The 21,874-nt window shown below is 43.1% G+C and overlaps 1 protein-coding gene across 2 annotated transcripts in view; it reads left to right on the top strand.

Annotated features, from left to right (window-relative positions):
• Positions 1-21,874, top strand: part of FAT2 (FAT atypical cadherin 2) — an 88,164-nt gene that overhangs the window by 9,983 nt on the left and 56,307 nt on the right. For both annotated transcript variants that reach the window (XM_063120887.1, XM_063120888.1), the window contains exons 3-4: positions 19,300-19,361; positions 20,825-21,130. In XM_063120887.1, coding sequence (XP_062976957.1) covers positions 19,300-19,361; positions 20,825-21,130 — 368 coding nt within the window. The remainder of the gene's footprint in view (positions 1-19,299; positions 19,362-20,824; positions 21,131-21,874) is intronic.

Here is a 21,874-nt window from a genome sequence, read left to right as displayed (position 1 = left end):
ACTAATTCCTTTTCACCCCACCGATTCCCCTCTGCAAGCAGTGGGTCCCGCCAATTGCATTGTACAAGTGGGACTCACTGCTTCCACAAGGGAGATTTAGCGCTTCCTAAGGGAACCTCCGAAAAAAGCAGAAATGCTCGTTTCTAGAAGGAGGCAGGTTGGTGGAACTCCCTTATATGAGGTCTACCGACCTGCCTCCTTCCAGAAACTAGTGTTTCTGCTCATTTTTGGTCTCCCCTTAAGTGCTAAATTGCTATTGTGCAAGCAGGGGAGCTGATTGAGCAATGCAGTCAGTGGGGCGTAATCGCCCTGTTGGATTCTTTCCCAAGTATCCATGATAGCTGATATGAATATCTCCTGGAGGGCTTGTGCATTGCACAGGTGGCAGGGTTCAGGCTTCCAGGATTTACTTTGTTTTTTTTTTACTAGAGTCCCAAGGTCCACCAACTGGAGCCAGGCTGGGGTAGGGTGGGGGCAGACATTCACCTAGAATTAAGGAACAGGGTGAATTTGTTTTCAGTAAGAAATGAGCTCCCAGTCCTTTCACACAAAAATCCACTCCTAATTTCCCACCCACTAGCTTTCTTCATTTCATCAGCCTCATTTCAAGGGTTTAGGGTGGGGAGCCTTTTTTTTGTTGGTGTTAAACAATTGGGAGTCAGCAACTCTTGCAGGTCTACTCCAAATCACCCAGGGATCTACCAGTAGATCTTGATCTACCTTCTGCACACCCCTGGTGTACTGTGCGCTTTCTGTCAGCCCTTCAAAAAAAGGCAGAGAAACAATAAGAGTAAATAGCTACATAGTGATGATTATAAGTACCTGCCACTGCCAGTGAACAGATGGCACAGCCGGGCTTTTATGGAGTGATCTTTCACTGGGAAAAGTTTCACAAGGAGTATTTACAGTCCAAAGAACCCATTGATGCACTTGTTTGGGAAACAAGTGTAGAGCTTCCTTTGTAGCTTTTACTGCTGCAGCTCCCACAGCTGAGAAGGCCAGCCACTTTCTTTTAAAAAATAAATTAACAGGATTTGGGGTTCTCGGGTGTGAGAGTGCAGCAGTGCAAAATACCAAGGAAGTTCTATCAGACCACAGATCTCTAGGTCACAGTCTATGGCAGCTTGTAAGCTTCAGACCAATGCATCCAGGAGTTGTACCTACTCTGAAGTAAATGGCTACATGTTTTGTGTCATATGATGGGCTAATGAAGAAATGCAAAGCAAGAGATTTGGGGAATAATGTAGTTTTAGTTAAAGAGGGCCTGGTACATGGCTTGTAACATTTGCTGCTGTAACGTTTTAGTAACGTTTTAACTGTTTACTAAAGCACTTTGTGTCAATAAAAAATGTCTGGTTTAGGCTCTTGACGATGTATAGAATGCCTGTCTTTCAGCATCAAGTAACCACAACCTGTCCCCATAATAGAGTGTATCCAATTATAGCCTAATTTAAGTCAGGTTCATTTCATTTCACTCTAACATTGATGATCTTGCGATTTTATGATTGCGAGATCGTCACCCTCATCTACACACAGCGCACAACATCGCAGCCACCATTTTCTTTTGTTTTTTTAAAGGAAGAGTGCAGGAGCACTGGAACGAAAGGTAAGCTTTTTTTTTAAAAAAAACACACACCTCTCCCTCTCCCCACCCCCAGCTCCTCGCGGTTTCTCGCGAGGAGCTGGGACAACCCGCGACGCCCAGCCACACGTTCCACGGTCTTGGGATCATCATGAGACTGCGGAAAAAGCTGGAAAAAAGGGCCTGCCAATATCCTGGGCCAAGGGAGCGATCATCCCTCCCTGCTCCCAGGATGCCCTGTGCGTCATGTGGATGCACAGTGATGATCCTGGGGCAATCCCCAGGATATTGGCTGGTCTAGCTATGCCCCCAGTGACAGTTATACTCTCTCTCACTCTCAGAAAATGAAACAGCCAATGAGATGACACCATTCAAAACAGCTCAACATTCTAACTCCCCCTCCCCCCTATTTACCATAGCCTGTAATAGAAAGGATTTGTTAAATTATTATTATTATTAATATTTATTTATAAAGCACCATCAATTTTCATGGCGCTGTACAGAATAAAACAAAACAAGACAATCTGCCATACGGCTTACAATCTAAAATCACCGTAAAACAAATCAAGCCTGCAGCCAAACACTCACATATGTATACAAACAACAAAATAAAATACCATTTTTTCACATGCTCCTATTCTTCTTTCCAGCTATGCCCTTTTCAAGGACACTCCATTCCATTTCCCCTTTCACCAGGCTTTGTCCCCCTCCCTCCCCTCCCCAGCAATCAGCATTTTGTGCCCAGTCCTCACTGATCTGGGACTTAGAGGGGTTTTTCTAAAGTTTTTTTTTTTACTTTTGCAAACCTTGTTGTTCTTCCCAGCCTTCTGCTACTTCCCTTTTGTGCTCAGATGGCACTATTTGGTCACTTAAAGATCCACATTCAGAGAATGCATTTGCTTACTGTATGTGCACATCCAGCGAGAGCTGGAAGGAGAGAGAGAGAGAGAAATATGTAATAAAGAAAATTAAAATGAATCCTATGTTACCAGCTGGACTTAAATGTGCACTCTTGAAAAGGTCGGAGTTTACTGAGTTATATGATACCGGCAAATGTCAGTTAATATTTGAGTTAGAAGATCTTTAAAGAGATTAATGCATTCAGGGCAGAACATTGAATGAAACAGGATTGAAGACTTTTGTTGTAATGGAAGGGTTTGAATTTCTAACCTTTACTCCTGCAGCAAGTCCTGCATGCTTGGGTTGTTCCAAATCTTAATTCACTGTCTTTTATTACTAGGTCTTACATGCCTAGATTTGACTCTTCGAATTAGGAATTAGATACATGCACCAAAGAGATACATGTATAGGAGCCACCCCTGGCTCAGATCATCACCCTTCTGATAATCTTCTTTCACCATGTGGGATATGTTTCTATGTATAGAGAAGTAGGTCATAGTTTGGAAATGCTGTGAAAGAAACCCTGCTTTTTCATAGTTAAATTATTTTAGAAAAAGCTTTGCTTTCATACAGCTTCAAGAAAAACTGGTTGTGGTGAAAAGAGGTTTAACATTTTAATAGCCTGGTTTGCATATAACACTAACTCATGTTTTATTTAACCAGTGGGTTACTGAATTCTGGGTTGTTGTGATGTGCAAATGCAACCACACCAACAAAACGTGGTTTGTTAACCACAAATAACTGAGAAAGAGAACCCATGGTTTCTTGTTGGGTTGAGAATTCTGGGTTGTTTAAGCCATCAGTTGTTGTTACATGTGAACCCAGAACTGTGGATTGTTCATGGGTTGTTTTGCCAGGCTACAGAGGTGGCAGACAAGAGTGGTTCAAACAAACAAACAAACACCAGCTGGTCTACATGCCAGTGCTACAGTACTACAAAGCCATTTGGTATACAAGGAGGGAGCAGGCAAAAAAGGAGGGGAACAAAGGACCAATTGAGAAAACAAACCATAGTTTGTTCAATTGTCTACCAAAAAAATCCTGGGTAGGACAACAAACCATGGGTTAAATAAACCAGGGGTTAGCATTATGTGTGAACCAGGTCAATAGGTTTTTTCCCTGAAGTGTAATCCCAGTCTTACACACTTTTATCCCAGCAAGCTGAATGCTGATTCAGCCATCAGTATTACCTCCCTCCCTCCTTAAGTTTGAATGAGTTGTCTGCCTTTTTAAAAAAATAACTTAAAAAATTAGCACACATATGTTTAGATATTAATCTGTTCAACCTTCACTTTATAATCATTTTTTAAATTGTGAAATGGCACCAGGAGTTGGGGGAGGTGTGTCGCCAATGTACATAGGAAGCAACTATAGCATAACATTGCTCATTCTGCTCTGAGGCCAAATTGGACGTGATATATGAGGCACCAAGGGGGTTAACTCTTTCTTTCTCACTGCAGCCCCGATGAAAATCCAATCACAGTGCAAATAGCAGCTTCTGGGAGAAGATTTTCACTGGGACCGCAGCAGGGGTGGGGAAAGTTTCCCTTTGCCCCATGGTTCCCTTTCTGGTTGATTCCCCTGAGTGGCTACTATTTACAGGGAATCCGGAACTTTTTGCATTTAAAGTATCCACACTCTCTTTGAGTGACAGCCCTTTCCCAATAGCTCTGGCCAGTAGGTACTCTCCACATCAGACTTTTTCCTGATATAAAGTGAACAGCTTGAAAACTTTCAAAACTATTTTTACAGCTTGCTCCAACATGGAAAGGTGCACCATTGTACTGAAAATGGCAAGGGCTCTTTGAAAGCAGGCCCCAACCCTCTTAAGACATTAGCTTTGTCTTTAACTCTAGAACTTAACAGTAAGAGCTCATACTGTGCACCCTCACGCCATTCTTACAGTATGGGAATTCAGTCATTATTTGGTTGCGTGACTGATAGATCACAGCACACAGTGATTCAAGTGCACAGGATGAAGTTGAAAAACAATTCTACATGCCCTGAGTAACCGGGTCCTCATTGTTTTTACTCCTTAAAGTCTAATCTCTTCAAGCTGTGCAAGAAACCAGGACTTTGTCACCCCCCTACCTTTGCCAACAGAAAATTGCCTATTGTTTTGATTTTGATTTTTTTTTTTTTTTTTTTTTTTGGTAGCTGACAACAGTGCAGTGTTGATATTGCCACTCCTGTTCTAATGTGACTTGACTTTCTTTGCCCATTCATGACCAGAAGCAGAAGGCAGGCATTCCACAATGGCAGGCAGAAATGGCATGCTACCATGGAATGCTCCTCACGTGAGCTCAGACAGGCGTCTTAACAGAAGTGGGCATTTAAAGAAAAGCCTTTTTGTCTCAGAGGTGAAGAAAAGTTCAAAGCAGTTCACCTTGGGCTTGTCTATATGCCCTATTGTGGCTGCACAGTGGCACTGCCATGTTTATATGAACCGACTCATAGCCACATCAGGCTTTTCCACCTGAAACTGTGGTTGTTGTTGTTTTGCATTCTCATTTTACCGTGACATTTGCAGTTGCTCTGAGGTTACCACGTTGCTTGTTCACCTGTCAGTGGTGACTTCGGTTCAGGTTAAGCAAGTGGGCATTGCTAGGGGCAGTTCCAAGTGCAGGGTGACCACAGGAACGTAAGGCAGGGGGTTGGCTTGACAAGCTGAATGGTCTCCAGCACTGTGGTTTTTCTTGGCCAGATAGTCCGTGCTCCCTCATACTGTGTGACTTTTATCAATTCCGCCTTGCAGCAGTGATGCTGTGAGGCATTGAGGGAATCTTCTTCCCCCCCATCACATGAAAATAAGGGGAAATAGGTATCATTTTCTGAGCCAGCCTTTCCCAACCTGCTGCCTTCCAGTTGTATTGGAATTCATCTCCCATCAGCACCAGCTAACATGGCCAGTGGCAAGGAATGCTGGGAGTTATAGTTTAAAACATTTTGAGTGGCTCAGGTTGGGGAAGGTGGTTCTAAACTGTACCGAGTGCCATGCAGATTCCAACACCAAGTACTTTGAGGTAGGGATGGGTGATAATTTTGTTTCAGTTCTGTTCTCATAAGGTTTTCCCAAAATTTGCAAAGTTCTCCATATTGGTTGCAAAATGAACTTGAGATTTCAAAAAATTAAATTTGTGTGGAAAACGAAATTGACAGATTTATCCACCCAGGCACAGGGGTTTCAATGCTGTGCATCACTGCTGCAAGGCGGATTTGATAAAAGCCAGTTTTTGAATCCCTGTGTATTCAACCAGGATAGTGCTTACTTAGGGTTCCTACCTCTTTTCCCCCCTCATAGGCTCGTTTTAACAGCTGTATAGAAAGCAGGGACAACATAGTCTTCTCCATGCTGGGTATAGCTGTATCTGTTGAATTTGGCAAATACTGATGGGCAAGAATGTTGTTTCAGTTCACTTTTGATAAGAATTTAGCAAAATCCACGAAGTTCTTCTTATTCAGGGAAGAAAGAACTTGAGATTTAAACAATTAAAATCCAGGATAAAGTGAAACACCACCCTTACTTTCAGGAGGCCTTTACACATTAATAAACACAAGGGGATCCTTGGATTTGTGAATATGCTTAGAATCACCAAAATAGGATACCCAGCTTTCTTAACAGGTCCCCTGATTCCATGGGAGAAGACTATGACAACCAGGTGTTTTTACTCTCAGATAACTGCACTACCTCAGGGGTCTTTAGCTTGGCTAGAGGTATATTCCCCAGTTTACTCAGCCTCATGATTAATTATATCCTGCTCACCAGATTTAGACCTGGATCAAAGCTAAATGTTTTTACTTTAAGCTAATTCCAGGAGGGAGGGAGGGAACCCACCAAAGAGTCTTTTAATTAATTAATTAATTTATAATGGGCAAGTTAGGCAAATAGCTGGATTTTATTTTTGTATGTGACGAATGCTACTCTAGGACTGCTGCTCTTGGACTGTGAAATGAATAGAGCATATCTGACACAGGACTACTCGGTCCCATTTCAGATTTAGAAATGAATAGCTCATATCAGACATAGGACTACTCGGTCCCAGTTTTGTGGCAATTGTGTAGCATGCTTTAAAGCTAATATTGGGTGTCATTTCGTTTGTAATCCAAATGTGTTGATCAGCATAGACATGTTTGTGTTGGGCTTTTCAGGAATTTAGTAATGAGCCACTTGGGTTATCAATTAACTAGGGCAATGAACTAAAAGGAAGGACAGCCGCCCCAATACATCTAAGAGACCCATTTCAGCAGATGGCACAGGTATTACATTATTCCTATGAACCACTAGCAGAAACCCAAGCATGCCCCAGCTACTGCCAGCACACCTCAGCATGGCTGGCTGGGCCATGCTAGGATTTAGGTCTTTCTGTCTAAACATGCACACACACCCCACCCCCAAATTTGCTATTGCTGCAGCAGTGGCAAAACAACTGGTAGTTTGCTACCAAATTTGGGAAGCAAATGTGATGATGGGCTAAAAAGGTCAATTTTAGCTTTAAAAATTCACCTTTAAAAACTTCTGGGTGGGATGAAATTGGTACCTGGTGTCCCTGACATTTCTGGTCTCCCACCCCCACCCCCACCCCTACCCCACACTCTACAGTAAAAACAGCATTATTATATCATTTGTACTTCTCTAGCTGTATAGTAGTAACTTTATCCCACTGTCAACCCATGCGTTGATTTAATGCTATTAGGCTCTGTGGCTGGCCAAGGATTTTGAAAAACAAAGATTTGGTATCTAAACAAAATGGATGTTCTTGAACTCTGGACAACCATCTGTCAGGTATGCTTTAAGGTGGATTCTTGCATTGAGTAGGGGGTTAGACTCGATGGCCTTATAGGTCCCTTCCAACTCTACTATTCTATGATTCATCCCTAACCCAACAGGGAATAAATTTCCTTTAGCCGAGCCCTAAAATATCCTGTTCTGCAGTGGCTTTCTGCTGTACACCTACAGAGGATGTTGCCCTTTTGATACTGACTATGGTGTAACCACACTGGGAATACTGTATACAATTATTAATCACTGTCCCTAAAAGGGGATACTGTAGATTTGGAAAAGGTGAAGAAAGGGACAACAAAAATGTTGCTTTTAACCTGTTGGTTGTTTTATTATGCTTTTAATTTTTGTGAACCGGCCAGAGAGCTTCAGCTATTGGGCGGTATAAAAATGTAATAAATAAATTGCGGGGGTTGGACCAACTCTCCTATGAGGAAAGGTTACAATGTCTGGGTTCGTGTCTAACTCAGCCTTATCTAACCGGGGAGTGTTCCAGATGTTTTGGATTACAACTCCTATAGTCCCCCATCCAGCTTACACAATTTTGGGAAAGGCTGGTTTAACTTAGAACAAATATGAGTATAGGGAGACATGACAGAAGTGTCCAAGATCATGCATAGTGTGGAGAAAGTGAGTACAGAGACATTTTTCTCCCTCTCATAATACTAGAACCCAATGAGAGCTTTCCCATGAAGGAACGAATTACCTAGAAAGGTTGTGGGCTCTCCCACACTGGAGGCATTTAAGTTACAGCTGGTCATCCATTTGTCAGGTATGCTTTAAGGTGGATTCCTGCATTGATCAAAGGGTTGGACTCAATGGCCTTATAGGCCCCTTCCAATTTAACTGTTCTGTGATTCTAGGATTGTGCCTTTAAAAGTCTTTGCTTTGTGGTTGAAAAAATATATCTGAAAATATGATTTCCATTTGAAGGGCTAAGTTTGGTGAGGGGGATGAGTACAGGCTCATTTACTCCATCTTTTGAAGTAGATGTTAACGTTCTGTTTACTTTTTTATAAGGTTATTATACTGCCTTTCAACCAGAGATCTCAGGGCTTTTTACAGTAATTAAAATAGTAGTGTTTGTACTTTGGATATCATGTTTGCAATGGAATATATGCATGTAGCACCCAGTGTGTGTGCATGTTGCAATTGCACAACTTGTAAATCAAAAGAGTGTACAAATCACATGGCTGTGGCCTACATTCATTGGACTCTGGACATGTAGGCCCCTGTGCAAATATGATGCCCATTGTGGAGACACTAAGTTGCATCCAAGGTGTCATTCCGCCAGTTGGAGCAAACTGCTGTCAGAATGGATTCTCTTACCTCTGCAGCCCCACATGCCCCCAAATCTGCTCCAGCGGGCTGGGGAACCCTACAGAGCAGATTTGGACACACACAAAGGGGTTGCAGGACAGAGGAGTTGACAGGGAAATCCTGGTGTGCAAGCAGAATTCCTGTTGTGCAGTCCTGCTGGATGGAGCAGAAAAGTACCATCCTAACATCTGCACAGGGAATATGAACCCTATTTAATGTTTAACATGTGGCATTTACCCAGAAACATTTCTCCCATCTTCATATCCCCTCCACACACATTTTAACTATATTTCTGATTGCTGCTCTTACCCGAATCACGTAAAGTCTCAAAAACACAAATAAGAAACAAGTCAGAGAAACCCACCTTAATTTCACCAGAACGGCCTTTCTACACTCTATGGAGGAACAAGCCTGGCTAAAGCCCTATTCAGATATTATGAACGCGTAGCATGGGGAGAATAACATTTCACAGAGGTCTGAAAGAACTCCTGGGCATGCAAGTGAGGGCTGTACTGATTGCATGGGGAGAGTTATGCATGTACACAATTATAAATGTGGCAGCTTTTTGAGATCTCATAATGAATGCATGGAGGTTACACATGCATGCCAGCTCCCCTCTACATGTTTGTATAATGTCTGAATAGGGATCACTAGAGAGCTAGTCAATCATGGCTTCCTGACAAATGTACTGAAGCAATTTTCCAAACATGAGTTTGCTTTATTCACATGTTACAAAGGTTAAAACACCTGCCCCAACCTGGTGCCCTCCAAATGTGTTGAACTACATCCTGCCCCAACCCAGTGCCCTCCAAATATGTTGAACTACAAGTCCCAGCATTCCCCAAGCAGAATGGCTGGCTGGGGGATCCTGGGAATTTTAGTCCAACACATCTGGAAGGCAACCAGGTTGGGGAAGGCTGATCTTAGGTGTACACCTGAAACTGAAGTGTAATGAAGGACAGTGTACTTACTAGGGCTAAAAATACAACTTTCCTGCTACAGAGCAACAAAAATATAAGTAGATATATCTCTGGGGCGCACAAAAAGTTTAGTTTAGCCACTACCCTTTTTAGCAATCTGTATCTCTAGACTTTTACTTTTGATTGTAAAATGAGTGGCAACCAATAAGACTATGGCCTTAGCTAGACCTACCTGAAAGTCCGAGACGAAGGAGGGGAGATCTCGCGTTGCGATTAACGCGAAATTCCTCCTCCGTTTACACATAAGGCGCGACGACCTCAGGAAGAGAGGTGTTGCACCTGCCATTTTTTTATTTTTTAAAGGAAGAGGAGTGCACGAAGGGTTGTGCGCAAAGGTAAGTTTTAAAAAATTTAACTACTTTCCCCGCTCGCCCCACCCTACCCCTGATGGGCGCAGCTCCTGGCTCCGTGAGAGTAAACCCGCGGAAACGGGCCACATGCTCCGTGGCCTCGGGCTCAGCCCAAGACCATGGAAAAAGCGGCCCCAAAGGGGAAGGCTGTATCCCGGGGCAAGGGAGGGATGATCCGTCCCTGATCCCAGGATCCCCTGTGCGTCATCCGGATGCAAAGGGACGATCCCGGGATTCACCCCGGGATAAAGCCTGGTCTAGCTAAGGCCTAAGAGTATTCATTCCAATGAGTTTCTTCTTAAATCCACTCCCTTTTCTCTGCATTTTCTGAGATCTGCTGCTGTTGGGATCCATGTGAGCACATTTCAGGTGTGAATGCCTTGGCAGGAGCAAAAACACCACAGCTCTATTTTGGAATTAGTGTAATTAACCATTAACCACAATTGCTCTCAGATCTCATTACAGGGTGTTTAACAGACCTTGTAAGGAAATCAGTGGTGGATATGTGCATGTCTGAGGCACGGGCCTAGAATCACAGGGGCAGCCAGGCCAGGTTGCTCCCTCATAGTACAAGCTGTACAGTCAGGGAAAGAACCATTAAAAACAGGAATTGTTTAAGGCAGAAAAGTTGTGAGGATAAACCAAAAGCAGAAAAATTGCAGACACTAGAGGCCTTCAAGAGGCAGCTAGACAGCCATCAGGGATGCTTTAAGGTGCATTCCTGCACTGAGCTGGGGATTGGACTCGGTGGCCCTAAAGGCCACTTCCAACTCTACAATTTTATGATTCTATATTCCTGCTGATGCAACAAGGGAGCAACACACATTATAAAACAATCGGCAAGAGAGTACTCAGTCTTCTCTTGTGTATTCACTGGCCCTGTTCAGACGGCACGCTAAACCATGCTGCTTAACCACAAAATGGTTAATGGAATGCATGCATTCCGTTAACCATTTTGTGGTTAAGCAACATAGTTTAGTGTATTGTCTGAACGGGGCCACTGTCTCCTGCAACTGCTCCCTTAGGTTGTTTTTTCACCACCCGGGCCATGAAACCAGAAGTCATCCCTGGTTAGTGGGGAAAAAAAAGGGGGGGGGGAAGAAGCCTTATGGGACATCTGCAGAGAAGAATTCAAAGGTGGGAGAAAGAAACTCCTGCTAATTCTCCCCTGCAAATGCCGAGTCTCCTAGTTCCACTTCATTATTATTCTGTAATTCTGTTGATAGTGTTGATAATGGATTTTGGACATGTGCCCTCACGTTTTACTCACTGTACACTTTCTCCCTTTGGTTTTGTCATTGTGTTTTGGCCTGTCCTGACCCTGTTCCAGCACTAAGTACAATAAAATAAATGAGAATAAAGATTCCCCTGCTGCCAGCAAGGACCAAATTTTTTTCTTTTGGATTTTTCTTTAATTTTGCCTATGCACCAGCACTCCAACAGAGTAAAAAATGTTTAAAGAAGCTTCCCTTGGGCAAGGATATTATTTCTCATGGTGAATTATATGATGCTCTTTGCATGTCTTCGGTTCCTTTGTTGTACATTTCCACTCATGTGATGCAAACCAGATTCCTGCCCTATGCTTGACTCCCCATCTCAATAGGACTGGCAGCGTTAATTGTAGTCGCTTAGAAGTTGTAGGTTGTTTAAAACATTCCATTATAGCATTCCATCGTTTGGAAGGCGGAATGAGTCCCACCGCTGTATTGGTGTTCTACAGAAACTGAGCATCCTATACATTATGAACTCATTTACTAGTGAGTAAGCATTAGACTAAACTGACACAGCAATAAAAATAACTTTTCAATTTTTTCCTCCCTATCCAAAATACGTCAAAATAACTCAGACTGAAAGAGGCCCCTCTCCAATCCTTCTGGACGATTTTGGGCTAAACAGTTGAAGTTCGTCAAAGTTAAGAACTTCTTGAAAAATGGAATGCTATAATGCCACGTTTTAAGCAATCCACAGCATTTAAGTAATTGCATTTAAAGCTGCCGATCTTGTTGAGAGGAGACAGGCACTGGATGGGAGTCCTAAGTTAGCATCCTATTAGTAGAGATGTAGAATCATGGAACATGTAAATGGCATCTACTAATTCATCAATGAGAAATAATGGCTTTGCCCAGTTGGAGCTTTTCTCCCATTGCAAAAAGCAGATGTTCCCTCCCCAAGCCTGGATCAGGACCACACTGAGAGCAAAGGGATGATCATGATTATGATTCATTACATTTCTATCCTGCCTTTCCTCCAAGGAGTCCAAGGCAGTGGACACAATCCTCTTCCTCTCCATTTTATCCTCACAACAACCTTGTGAAGTAGATTGGGCTGAGAGTCATTGTCCCAAAGTCACCCAGTGAACTGCATGCCTGAATGGGGACTAGAACCCTGGTCTCCCAAGTCCAACACTCTACTACGCGTCCACTGGCTCTTCCTCCCGCATCATGGTTTCAATCCATCCCATTCCCTTCCTCTGGCACCAGCTGCTTTTTAATTTATGTTTTAATCAGGCACACAAGGCTAAAGATGTAATCATGTGTAATTTGTTCTTCAGTGTGTAGAAGGAATGTACAGGGATGGCACTGCAGCGTAGGCTCTGCCCCAACCTACATACATTTATTAGAAATAAATGTGCACACGTTGAGGCAGAGCTTGCTGCCACCATGGCCGCTTTCTGCCTACGTGCATTTCTTCTTAGAACATCTTAGAACATCTGTGAAGGGCTCTTGTCAACAAACACCTATAATAAAAGGTACATTCCCCCTCTGTTAGGTCTCTCCTCCACATGAGTCATGGCACAGTATTCAGGATTCAATTTAGCAAAGACCTTTGGGCTGTACTTCAGAGTCCATATTCTAAAGTTCTTTGCTCAAAGCCTTCTCCATGGCCATGAACAGGTATATATGCAAACATTCCTTTATAGTTTCGTTGTTGCCCTTGGGATCTTCTGTTCATGCTTAGATGTTGGATGAAAAAAACAAACAAACAACACACCAGACATAGCTCTTCCCAGAGAGTGCATTAAAATTGTCTTGTTATAACACATTGCGTTCTTCAGTTTTAAATGTAGTTTATAATGAGAGTCAAAGCCAAATATACATAATCCCTGAGAGGGAGAAAGTAATGAACAAGTAGTGACTTCTAACTGTAGCTCTGTTCCAAATACTTACATCACAATCCCCGGAGCTGTGGAGTAAGTGCAGATTCTCATGGAATTTTCTTCTGCCAATAGCTTAGTGTGTGTGACCTGCCAAGCCAAAATCGGTCCACCAGCCATATATGGTAGTGAGGTTAAGGGCCCTTAGCAGAGCCCCTGTTTTTGCAGTGCCAGGCAAGCAGTAAAAACAGGTGGATTATCGACCCTCTGGGTGGGCTGAATTCAGTTTGGTGGGTCACAAATTGTGCAGGGCGGGGCTATCAGGTAGTAGAAAGGAGTTGGGTAGAATAACAACGAAGTTGCTAGTTCTAGAATTAGGAACCACAGAACACATCATGATGACGAGCTTTTCATGAGCTCTGAAATGGCTCTGCTCATCTAAGCTGCCCAATTGCCTCCCCCTGATCTGTAGAGTGTCCTTCTTTACAGAGGACAGTCCTCTATTGGATGGTCTGTCAGAGGACAGCCCTCTGTTTGAAGGCTTCCTCTACTTGAAGGGCCGTCCAGTGCAAGTCAGGTTTAAAGATAAGGAACCATCAGAAGCAGGTGGGCAGCAGACTAGGCAAGGCACACAAGCCACCTAGGTCACACTCTTCCCCATTATGGGTAGATGTATTGTTCTTCTATTTAAATTCTAGTATGTTTATGTCTAAATTTGCATCTATGCATATCAATTAAGCATATGCAATTTTTGGCCAACCCTATGTTCTCTTTTTTGGCAACACACATCCTCTTTTGTTGGTAATGTGCCCCTGGCCACCCTACTGGACTGAAAGGACTCTGAGACCACCACCACCACCACCGAGGTCCTCAACCTTTGGCAGTTGGTGGGCACATTTGAAATTTTGAGAGAGAGTTGTGGGCACTCTTAAAAATGATTGCTCAGGTTGGGGGGGGGGGGCAGGGGCTTGCTCATTCACACTTTGCCTACCAGGGTGGGCATGGTTTGTCACAAAATACTCATTTCCCAGAACATACACTTTGGAACATTGAAAAAATTACAGAAGTTGCTTTGCCCAAGCATAATTTGCTACTAGCTCATATATTATATTTCTCACACAGACTGTTTGCTCCAACAGATTGCAGTGTGCTATATACTGGAGATCAAATATAAAATTGCAGCTATCTGCACCAGGAGTGAATAACTTGTCTGACAACTAAGGGCACAATCCTATGCAAGTTTAGACAGAAAAAAAGGCCTGCATTCTCCCCCTCCCCTAATTTTTCATAGCATCTTGGTCTAGACACTCTTTTGTTTTGGGTATACCCTCCCTCCTTAACTAAGGCTTAAGACTGGTTTCCTTTCCAGGAAATGCTTCCCTCTGTCTCCTTCCCTACATCTGTGTCCGTTGTTTTGCAGCTGGTTCTGTCTAGGGATGGATAAGAAATTCACTCCATTGAGGCTTTTTATGGATTTACCTGATCTGCTCCTCCCAGAACTGAATGCAGAAATGGATGCAATTTGCAGTTGGAAATCTGTACATTCTGTGTTTGCAATGCATTCCACAAAAGGGGGAAAATGTGTTCAACAACATATGCACATTTGAAAAATGCACAAAAACTATATATCTTTAAAATGCACACAAACAAGCTCTAGGCAATGCGGAATGCATCCATTAATGCCTCCAGTTGAAAAATGTGCTCAAAAATGCATATGTATGTTTTTCTATTAATTTCTCTCCTATCCCCAGATGGAACTAGTAAGGAAAGAACTTGGGAGGTGGAAAAAGAAGGAAGTCCAGGGTAATGGACCTGACAGATCTGTCCATTCCTTGTTCAGTCAATGTAGAGCTTACACATAACGAGATTGAATGAATTCTTAATGAGCATACAATGGTGTGGTTCAGACAACACGCTAAACCATGCTGCTTAACCACAAAATGGTTAAGTGAACACATTAATGCATTACCTTAACCATTTTGTGGTTAAGCAGCATGGTTTAGCGTGTTGTCTGAACCAGGCCATAAAGTAAGAGCAAAGATCAGAGTCCTTGTGCTGCATTTCTTCATTCAGAAAGGTGGTCTGGTGCCATGATCCTTTTGCTCCCTTCATTGGATAGTTCATGGATCCTAAAAAGTTTGAGTTATTATCATTTTTATAAGCTGCAGAATTATGAGGTTTATAATGGTGGATTTTGTTTTGGGATTCACTTTAATGAAAGGTGCACTCCTGTGCCTCTTTAATATCTCCAGATCTAGTCTTACGAAGTGCCTTATGTCCGTAGTCCCAAGAATAAAAATATCTCTCCAAATCTTCACAAGAGAGAGATAATTGGAGTGTACATAGTTATTTACAGAATAAAGGGCTCTTTAGGCTGCAATACTATGCACATTTATTTGTGAGTAAGTCTCATTGAACTCAAGGGGACTTATGTCTGAGTAGATATGTATAGGATTGCACTTTTAGAGGGCTTAAACTCTGTCTTAATTTTAGAAAGGAGTCTTGAAAATCTTAGTAGTTCAAATGCCAGGATAATAGGTGGTTGCTTTAGAACCCATCACATATTACATAATTTTGTAGTGGACAATTTATTATTTATTTATTTATTACATTTATATACCACCCCATAGCTGAAGCTCTCTGGGCGATTTACAAAAGTTAAAAACAATGAACATTAAAAACAAATATACAGAAATTTAAAAGCATAAAAACAGTAATATCCATTTAAAATAGCTATTCTGGGGTCAGTTAAAAAACTCAGCATAATTACAAACATATATCTAACATGAGAAAAAGTTACTGCCACTCAATACATGCTGAAGCTTCAAAATTGCTGTCAGACTTGCTCACCGCTTCCTGCATTTCCATTCATTGGCACATGATGGTTATTGATGCCAAGGCGGCTGCTGTGGCCCACTGCGGCAGCGGTGAAGTGGTCCTGGGCTGGCTGTACTGGGCCAGCTCTTGTTTGCTGCTGCTGGGCCGTGGGAGGCAGCAGTGGTAGAGGTGGCTGCGGCAGCAGCGCAGCAAAGGGGGAAGGGGAAGGTGGCGGTGCCATAAGGCTGGAGATGGTGGTCTGCGGCTTGCTCAGCTGCTCCTGCACAGCGATCAGGGCTTCTTCTGGGTCGTCGCCTTGCAATAACCCAGAAACAGCCCGGATGGTCGATGAGCAGGGGCAGAAAAACCCATTTCTGGAAATGCAAAAACGGGCACCTCCAGCCCCTTCCATGCAGTGATCCGGGCCTTTTCTTGACCAATGACATTGTGCCGGCCAAGAGAAGGCCCGGATGGGCCATGGGGATGTGGGTGGCAGAACCACAAGTTTCCCAGACATTTGCAGGGAGTTTAAAATCTCCCCCCGGATCCCAGATGGGGGGCAGGATTTCTGGACCTGTCCGGGCAGATCTGGGCATTTGGTCACCCTACGTCTAGGTAACTCTGAAAGGCTGCATTGGGACCTCAAGTGGGCCTAATTTGATGTTCGCCACCCCTGTTTTGGAGAGTATTTCATTCGGACCTCTGGGAATTCATATTTGCACAGACATAACAGCTAAGTTTCCAATAACAGCTGTGCCATATGAATCAATGTAGTGCAGAGCAACAACAGCAGAGAGGCAACTTAGAAGCTATTTACTTTATTTTAAAATTGGAGCAGGGGATTGACTTTGAATCTCTCACCTTGTAGAAATACAAATGCAAGTGGACAGAATCGAAGCATCCTCATTTGCAAAGTCCCTTGAAGGACTTAACTTGGTTTCAGCAAATGGGTGGAATACTCTCCTTTCATGCTTTCATGCTGATTATGGCCATGAAATTCTGCGAGTTGTTGTGAATTCTCTTAATTTTCTCCATCTGAGGACAGGACTATAGTAAAATGTCCAGCTCAGAGATGAAAAGGCTTGCAGCCTAGTCCTACGCGTGTTCATTAGGAAATAACCCCCAGTGAGTTCAGTGTGGTTTACTGCCAAGTAAAGGCACTTAGGGTTACATCCAAGTTAAGTGCCTGTAAGGACATGAAGAGGTGTGCAGTGCTGTAGTGGAGCCAGGAATGCAATAATCACCTACTGAACTGGTAGCGTTCTTGCTCTAACAAAGAACCTTCACAAAAGAAAGTCAGCCTTTCAAGACTAGTGGTGTAGTGGAGCCAGGTTACTCAGCAGTGACACTTTTCAGTTAACAGGAATGCTAATATCATTTGGCCCTTCTTCTGAATTCCCTATTTCCTCTGAATTTAGCTGCAATCCTCACAATAGCTGGGTGTGTGTATGTGTGAATTTTCCTAGCAAATTATTCTAGCAAAGTCTTCCTTGTTATAATGTAAAGTATTCTGCAGAGGCATGGTCTTGAACGGCCAATTAAGACCCATTAGCTTCACAAAAGAACTGCTCCTGGCAGAGATGAAATGGCTAGGAGTGGTTTGCTGATATGATAACAGCCGGAATGTTTGGACACTCCTTGGGGGTGTGGCTATGGGGAGTGTCATGAAGAGTGCCTGCACTTCAAAAGGTACCGCTTTGTCACTGGGGGCGTGTAAGATTTACCCCCAACACCCTTTTTGAAACTGGAAAAGATGCTTCCACAGGGGGAACAGGATTGGAAAATTGGGTAGAGGACGCAAACCTCCTTTCCTGCTTGCCTTTTAGTCTTCCAGATTGCCTTCGACTGGGCTTACCCACCCAGCCACATGGGGTTTTAATGCATGTGTTCCTGCATTAAGATGCTGTGAAACCCTTTGGCCAGATCAATGCTGGAAGTTTGAGCGAAGGATGATACCACTGATGTTAAGGAAATGATAACAGTCTCAAAGGAAAATAACGTTAGACCTGTTGATTTTACCTCACACACACACTTATTGTGAGGATTGCAGCTAAATTCAGAGGAAATGGGGAATTCAGGGGAAGGGCTCATCTATCTCTCTGGTGCCCTTGAATCTTATCTACCATCTTCTACTTTGTTCATGTCAGATTCATCTAAAATACTGCACTGATAGGGTTTTTTTCCATGCAGTGTTGCTTCATTTGCAAAAGCTGGACAACAGTTGTGACACTTTCCAGAACTTCTTGCAGTTGAAGATAAGAAGATAAAGTGCAAAGTATATGTATAGCAGGAAATCTACCCAGTTCAGCCTTCAAAACACATTGTAAACGGTGCTGGTATTTTTTCCCAATATTAAAGGTGTCTAAGGACGCGATATGAATGCACGCTACTATTGACCCTGGTTCTGGTCTGACTGGCCTTCTTTTTAATGTGGGAAGCTTAGGGCTGATGAGATGCATGTGCAGCAAGGAAGGAGCAACTGCAGTTCAAATGCTGGGTTACCATGGTTAAAAAAAACAAGTGGGTCAGAGCAGCACTATTTAGGGAGGCCATTGTTCCCTCCCCTGCGTTCCAAACTGCATATATAATAGAGCAATTAAATGAATGACTACTGTCATAAACCATTACATGGAGCAGTGTGTTAGATAGGCATATCAAAAGCACAAATCCACTTAGAGCGCAATCCTATGTGCGTGTTTAGACAGGAAGATGTCCTAGAATTCCCAGAATAACCCAACTAGCATAGCTGGCTGAAGGGATACTGCGAGTTGTAGGACTTCTTTTCTATCTAAACATGCATAAGATTGCACCTTTAGGTTTTTATTTTTATTTTAAAGGGACGCGACTGACCCGAGTTGATAATACTGCTGTAGTTATTGTCTGGGTTCACACAACACGCTAACCCACCTTGAAACGCTGGAGAGCTGTTGCCTATCAGCCTCAACAGTATTGGGCTATATGGACCAGTGGTGTGACTCAGGATAAGGCAAATTCCTATGTTCCTACGCCTGTGCCACCCTGACATTTCTTATCACCACCAACACCCTCCACTTTGAAATCTGAAATGGTATCTCTGGAGGCTAAAATACTGGATCATTAGGATGCACTTCAGTGAGATTAATGTTGAAAATGTGGGACAGGGGGATGAAACAAACCGCCTCGATGAATATAAGAAATATGGAACTCTTCCATGGCTGGGAGGCAGGAAGTGTTTTTAACTGTAAACTTCTTTTGTTCATGGTATTGATTTGCTTGAGGGTAGTGCCATATTTGGGATTGGCTCACGTTGGTATAGTACAGCCCTCCCCAACCAGTGCCCTGCGGACAGCAGCTCCTGTAATTCCAAGCCAGCATGGCCAGTCCATGCTGGCTAGGAATTATGGCATCAGGCTGGGAATGTGTGGTGTAGCAGGCAAGTGCTGCCTGGCATCACGTGGAGCCCATGGATCTGACAATGTTCTTTTCTCTCCTGCCAGGTCTGATTTATACCACTTCTCAGCAACTAGATCGGGAATACAAGGCTGAACATATCTTAGAGGTGAGCGATGACGCAGCTGCAATTAGTTTTATTTACTTGCAAGTGAAGGGTGTTGTTTTTTTAAGTCCTCAAAGAACATTTCCTTGCAAGTCAGAGCACACAGAGAAAAGAAGGAGGACAACTCATTCCATCAGTTCCAAATTGCTCAGGAAGATAATTGTCTGTTCTGCATTTTTGTGTGTGTTTGCCCCCCAGTGCCAGCTTCAGAAATACCTCATGGCTTGGCTTCCTAACTGAAGGCTGCAGCAGAAATCCAGCTGCTAAGACATCCAGAAGAATAGAGTGGTTTCCTGCCGATTAACAAAATGGATATTTAACATCATGGATTTCACAACTAAATTAGAACTAAATGTAACCTTCCAAGTTGAGAGGTGGCATGAAAACCAGGGATAGCTCAGCCAAGCCTTTCCTAATCTTGGGTCCCCAGATGTTGTCGGAAAGACAACATCTGTCATTCCATTGTTTAGGAAACATTCTTTTTCCTAAAGCTTTTAAAACTTGATTTTGTTCTGACTTTATACTGTTAGTTTTACCCTACCCTGTGCCTGTTTACCCTACCTTGTGCCTATTTGCTTTCTCTTCCCCTCCTTATTGTTTTATTATGATTTTATTAGAATGTAAGCCTATGCGGCAGGGTCTTGCTATTTACTGTTTTACTCTGTACAGCACCATGTACATTGATGGTGCTATATAAATAAATAAATAAATAATAATAATAATAATAATAATAATAATAATAATGAACCAATATGCAGGCAATGTGATATGCATGGTACAGCATTCCAAAATTCAATGAGGGAACATGGATTACCAATCAACACTTGTATTCAACAGCCAATCAAGCTGTTGTTGGTCTACAACTCCCATCACTCCCAGCCAGTACGGCCAATGTTCTAATTGGAGGTCCAAAACCACTACTAGAATATGAATACAAATGGAGCTATATAATTAACATCACTGTCATACTCATTCCTGAATCCATATTAGTGTAATATCTTGATTAGGCCAACCGAAAGATCAGAAAAGATGTTCAAGCTTTTGACTACTGCACTGCAGATTTCTTCATTGGGCAAGATGTTACAAAAAAGCATGTTGGGATCTGGGGAAAGGATTGAGAGAAAGAGACATGCTTATCTAAGCATTTTATTTATTTATTTATTACATTTATGTCTCAGCTTTTTTCCTCTTGCAAGAAACCCAAGGTGGCTTACATAGCCGCCTCCTCTCCATTTTATCCTAACAACAACCCTGTGAAGTAGGTTACGGTGAGAGCCACTGACTGGCGCAAAGTCACCCAGTGAGCTTCCATGGCTGAGTGGGGACTAGAACCCAGATCTCCCGAGTCCCAGTCCGACACTCTAACCAGTACACCACACTGGGTATCATCTGTAAGCGCTGTATCATGAACATTAACTATCTTCCCTTGTGTGGTGATGGGATTGTTTATTGTTTTTTCCTTACAGGTCTCTGTTTCAGACCATGGCGATCCAGCTCTGAAAACCACCAGCAGAGTTGTAATCCAAGTCATGGATGTCAATGATAACCCTCCCAACTTCTCCCAAAAACTCTTCATGGTTCAGCTCCCAGAAAAAGCAGCATCAGAGACTCCTTTGCCAGTCTACAGGGTGATTGCTGCAGATCGTGATGAGGGGCGAAACGGCCAAGTTACTTACAGCCTTGAAGAAAACAATGAGGGGTCCTTCAGCATCCATCCAGTGACAGGCGTGGTGTTCTCCAAAAAGCCTGCCCAAGAGTACAACATACTAACAGTAAGTGAGATACAGGAAGATAAGGAGGATGAAGACAGATGATTGTTCCCCCTGCTCCCCCCACCCCAAGTGTTGAAAGTGGTATGATAGCAGAATTGTTGATCGTTATACACATTTCCGTCCCTCTACTGGCTGTAGTCAAACAGAGTTTGCAGGGTTCTGTAGCCTTTCAAAACCTGCAAAGCCTGTTTGACCGAAAACACTTGACAAATACTCATTAAACTTTTTCAGCTCAGTTATGAATGTATTATGTGACTCCAGCCAGAATTAAAGGTAGGAAGATGAGAGAAAGAATGGCATTGGTAGAGAGTTCGGCAAGGAAAGAGGGGGCTAGTGGGAGGCGCTTGGTTAGGTACTCCTTTGCATCCACAATATGAATCCTTCTCATGGATGCATGTGTACAGGTGAAAATGAATTGCTAGAGTGTGTCCATCCATTCAGTTTATTCAGGGAGAATCATGTGAGCTGGATGCTGGGTTCACATTAGAGCCAACTCACTGACCATTGAAAAGGAAGAGCATCCTGATGTAGGGGCCATCGTGGAAATCAAGGAATTAGGAAGGGTTCAAGCTCTGTGCAGAGAGGCACTGTCAGGGTGGGGGACTGGGCTCTGAAGGCAAAAAAAGATGAGCAGCCCAAGAGCAGTGCGGGGTACGATTGAAGACCAGTTGCTGGAGAACAAAAGCAATGTTGGCCATTTGACGTCAAGCCTTGTTTGAGGGCTTCCTGGCAACGTCTGATTGG

This window comes from Elgaria multicarinata, chromosome 3 (genome assembly GCF_023053635.1).
Source record: "Elgaria multicarinata webbii isolate HBS135686 ecotype San Diego chromosome 3, rElgMul1.1.pri, whole genome shotgun sequence".
Lineage (NCBI taxonomy): Eukaryota > Metazoa > Chordata > Lepidosauria > Squamata > Anguidae > Elgaria > Elgaria multicarinata.
The sequence above is the reverse complement of the archived record's forward strand: the minus strand, read 5'-3'. Positions and strand labels throughout refer to the sequence as shown.